This window comes from Triticum aestivum, chromosome 6D (assembly GCF_018294505.1).
Source record: "Triticum aestivum cultivar Chinese Spring chromosome 6D, IWGSC CS RefSeq v2.1, whole genome shotgun sequence".
Lineage (NCBI taxonomy): Eukaryota > Viridiplantae > Streptophyta > Magnoliopsida > Poales > Poaceae > Triticum > Triticum aestivum.
In genome coordinates, this window is record NC_057811.1 from 424,391,415 (window position 1) to 424,396,013 (window position 4,599).

At 51.3% G+C, this 4,599-nt stretch overlaps 1 protein-coding gene across 1 annotated transcript; it reads right to left on the reverse strand.

The window, feature by feature from the left end:
- LOC123145548 (factor of DNA methylation 1) lies at positions 1-2,728 on the reverse strand. Its single transcript, XM_044564979.1, has 3 exons — positions 996-2,728; positions 592-807; positions 1-487 (listed from the first exon to the last, which is right to left on the reverse strand). The coding sequence occupies exons 1-3, from the start codon at positions 2,646-2,648 to the stop codon at positions 272-274; spliced, it is 2,085 nt and encodes a 694-aa protein (XP_044420914.1). The 5' UTR covers positions 2,649-2,728; the 3' UTR covers positions 1-271.
- Between the last annotated feature and the right edge of the window lie 1,871 nt (positions 2,729-4,599).

Sequence of the window (4,599 nt, forward strand, 5' to 3'; positions counted from 1 at the left end):
AAGATAGAAGCGGTAGTCTGCAGTCTGAGATTAGTACCAGTATCCATGTAAATGGTACAATAGGAGAATCTAACTAAACTACTAAACTGGTAAACCTTATCAACCAAAAGGCGATCACTGTTAATCTTGTTGCATGATCTGTAAGAACAAGTGAAGCACTACGAAGACCCAACTAATCTACCAACACTAAATCACATTATGTCTAGTTCAAGGTGTAAGTACTAGCTCTATGAAAGCCAAGGGAGCACATGGAGCCTGCAGGTACATGGGCTCACCGCTTCCTCTTGCGTGATTTCAGGATATACTTGATGGCCTCTTCCAGTGTTGCTTTCCGGCCATCCTTGTAGTTCCATAGCTCCGGTACCAGATAGCGGCCACTGGGGTTGTACTCGTTGATTTCAAGCAGCGCCTTTGTCACCAAAGTGTATATTTCTTCACCGTGCTCTTCTAACTCCCGAAGCTTAACATTATCCTTTAGCAGAACTTCCTACACCAGGTAATGCATGTACTGTCAGATGGAACAATGGAAATGATTGCGAGTCTATAACAAGATGTAAATGTTTACACAAGTAGCAGGGAGACTATCCATACCTTCTCTTTACCATCATCATTCATGCGGACCTCAAAAGGGTGCCAGTTTGAGTCTGCAATTCGAGCTTCCCACTTCGAACAAAGAACAGAGGAATCAACTTGTGCATCCTCTTGTAATAAATCTTGCTTGCAAGCTTTTGCAAATTCTTTGAGGTCAAGATCGCCCATCCTTTTGATACCTATGTGTGCATGTCCATTCGTAAAATTCTGCAAACCCTGCAAAAAATGCACAAGATCGATCACGAGTAAAATTAGTGACAGTACGATGACTTGATGAGACATAAAGCAGAATTATCACATGAACATGTGAGAGATTGTTGGAACAGATCGATCACGAAGGGAATTAGTGATGATATGATGAAATGTGGTGCAAAAGTAGAGGAAGTTACTAGTTGCTCGCTTACATCTATCAGCGTTTTCCGGACGACTCGCAACTCGTTGTTGCTTCTTATTTCCATGGTTGTCAGGACTTTGTTGTCTGACTCTAGCCCTTCACGCTCATCGTTTAGATCTTTCATCTTTTTCCGGATGTCTTGCAACTCGGCACTGTTTTCCCTTTCCTTGGCAACTAGAGCCTTGTTGATTGAATCCAGTATGTCCATCTCCTCTTCCAAATGCCCTGCTTGCTTCCTTACATGTACTAGCTCATTCCGAACCCTCTCCAATTCATTGTCTTTCGCTTCCTTGGCACTAGCCAGGGCCTGGTTGAGCAAGTCAATGGCGCGCATCTCCTCCTGTAAATATGCTAGTTGCTTTCTCACATCTGTCATCTCCTCCTGTCCTCGTCGAAGTTCATCGTCGCTTTTCGTTTCCTTGTTAACCAGAGCCTGGTTAAGTGACTCCACCTTGTGCATGGCATCCTTCAACTCTGCTAGCTGCTTGCTCACATGAGTCAGCTCTTTCAGAACCCGCTGCACTTCATCCCTGCTCTCTGTTTCCTTGCAAACCAGAGCCTGATTCAGCAGCTTGACTGTGTGCACCTCATCCTGCAACATTTTCTTATCTTGCTCGAGGTTCCTCATGTCGTAGTGATGCAGTGCAGCTAGAGCATCAAGTTGCCTTTTCTTATCTTGCTCAAGGTTCCTCATTTCGTTGTGATACTGCGCAGCTAGAGCATCAAGTTGCCTTGATTTCGCCTCAACCTCCGCTTCAAACCGCTGTGATCTCGCTTCACACTCCTGCATCTTGGACTCCAGCTCTGAACAGAGCTTCTGATTGTCGTCGGCATTTGACCGGTGGTTGTTTCCTGCCGCCGATGCCGCTTGCTCCGGTGGCGCCACCGGTGGTGGCAAGAACAGGTCCGGCCTCTTCACCCAGATGAGCCTCTGCAGGTATGCGCCGTAGTAGCACGCCCAATCGGTCCTCATCCCCTTCCTCAGCTCGAACATCTCCTCCACCATAAGGCGCCAGAGTAGAAATGTCCAGTCGACAGTATGCGCCATCCCATCCTTCACCCTCCGCGCCGCCGACTTGACATAGATGGGCAGCTTCCCGCCGTTGGTGGCCGCTAACGGCGTCAAGATGTACGCTTTCATGAACTCCGTCGCGGCGGAGGCCACGGCGGCGGGGTCGACGCCGGCCGGGGGGTCGTGATCGACCGGCGCGGTACTTCGCGGGGCTGGGAGGGAGAGCGCGTCGGCGAAGGTGTCAGGGGAAACCTCGAACCCGACGCCTCGTGCGTAGCTCCACTCACGGATGGACAGATAATTGGCGATGAGCGCGGCAACGAGGTCGCGGCGCGGAGCGCCGGAGGAAGGGGGCGAGGAGAGGTCGAGGTGGACGAAGCTGAGGAGGCCGAGTGCGCGGAGACCCGCGGCGGACGGAGCCGGGGACGGGGCGGCGGGCTGGGGCAGGAGGAGAAGGTTGGCGCGGATTTCAGGGAGGCGCTCCGCCGCCCCCGCGCGATTCCAGTCGTGCAGCAGTCCAGGTATTCCGGGGGGCGCCTCCCGTGGGGGCAGGTCCGGGTCATCCTCATCGGCGGTCGCGCGGGGTTTGGGGTTCTTGCTCCTGGCCGCAGCCTCGGGAAGAGATTGCGAGAAAGAAGGTGGAGGATGCATTGGAGAGATGGCTGGCGCCGCCGGACCGTGCCGCGAGTGAGAGTGGTGAGTGGGCGGTGGGGTTTGGGTGGAGCGACCGAGGAAGAAGACGCACTTTTGATTTATTTTTTATGGGCAACTTTCTTTTACCCCTCGATATTTTCAACACCTGTAGTTGTCCGCGTCTAACCCCGTTCTCATACATTTCAAATGGGATTTAAACAAGCCGGATGATTTTCATCTACACGATGCTACATTCATTACATTTTTTGACATTTTCATTAAACAAAAGTGGCCCAACTCAGCCTAGTCAGATTATTACTTTTTAAACATACTAGAATTCGAAACTCGTTTTCCTTCACCGTCACAACGGTGGTGGCTAAGGTGAAGACCTTGTCGCCTCCAAGCTTCACCGACGAGCATCGGATTCGCCTCTCCTTTATCCCTCACCTTTATCTGTCATTCTGTGGCCGGTGACCAGGAGGGAAATCCCAATGCTATTGTTTTGGCTAGTAGTCTAGATTAGGGGGTTTTAGTCCTCGCAGGGATGACGCTCGGGCGAATGGCAACGATTCATTTTTCAGCTAGTCTTCCTGGCTCTGATTCTCCTCGAGTTCGTCTATCGGGACAGAGTCAATGGAGCTCTGCTGTAGATTCTTGTCGCCTCCTTGGGGGCGATAAGGCTAGTGTTTTTCGTCATGTGTGCGCGATGACGAGACTGATGAATTATGGATGGGCTTAGGCCCATATAAGACAATAATCCCTAGTTAATCTCTAAGGCACATGCATGTGTACGGCAAGTGGTGGGAAGTGTGGAAAGTTTAGTACCATACTGCTATAGTAAGAAGAGTGAGACCTCTTTATAAGGGTTGCTCCATCACTTGCTATTGGGAGTTTGGGAATAGGAGTTGTGCACGCGCGCTCCTCCTCCTCCGCTGCCCGCCTCGCCTCATCACAACGCGCGCGCGCCGCGGGTTTCGTGAATGAGCCGAGTCGAAGCTTATTTTTGCCGGTCAAGAATGGTTAATTAATCTTGTATTAATTAACGAGTCGCTTACGGAAGTGCCACTGTCCGAGACGTTGGATTGTGGGCTGTTCGCGGACTCGGTCGTGGGCCTGAGCCCAGGCCCATCTACCCGACGGCCTATATAAGAAGGTGCTGGCCAGTGGAGTGAACCCTAACTCAGTTCACTCGCTCCCTCTCGCACAACCCTAGCCGTCATCTATTGTTCCTCTCTCTGTGCTGCTTCCGGTGATCCCACCCCGACGACCGCGTGCACGGTTGGTCGGGAGAGCAGGTGCCTCCGGAACCCTGTCGTTCGAGATCCTGCTCGGGATAACGGCAATAAAGTTTTTGGGGAGCTTCTCGACGCGACTGCTCCCGATCCGTCCCCGTCACCGATCGCCTCTGCTTCCACTACTTTCCCTGCATCGACTCCATGGCTGATGAAGAAGCCGCCAAGAAAAAGGCCTGCGCTGATGCCGAGCCTGCCGCTGCCGCCGCCGCGTTGGCCTGGCCAACCGGAGGGTATGACTCGTTCATCCCCTGTTTGCTTTTTCATGTGCTGGCCGTATATATGTTGTTCATAGATGTTTCGGTTCTATGTAATGTACGTGCTCACATGCTTATGTATCGGTAGGAGATGCATACGATATTTGACATGCTTACTGTTTACTCGTGGATTAGATTAGTCGGGAAAGTGCTAGTATTTCCAACAATCCAAAACCTTATTTTAGGCACTTCTCGACTCATGGCTTCACCGCTACACTGAAACCGGAAAAGTTTACCGGGACGCATTTTAAGCGTTGGCAGACAAGGACCACCTTGTGGCTCATAGCAATGAATGTGTTCTGGGTTGGTGGTGTGTTTCCCACGGTAACGATTGCTCCTGAACAGGAGAATCCGTTTAGGGAGGCAACCACCATCTTTGTGGGAGCTGTTCTTACTGTGATCGGAGACAAGCTAGTCGAT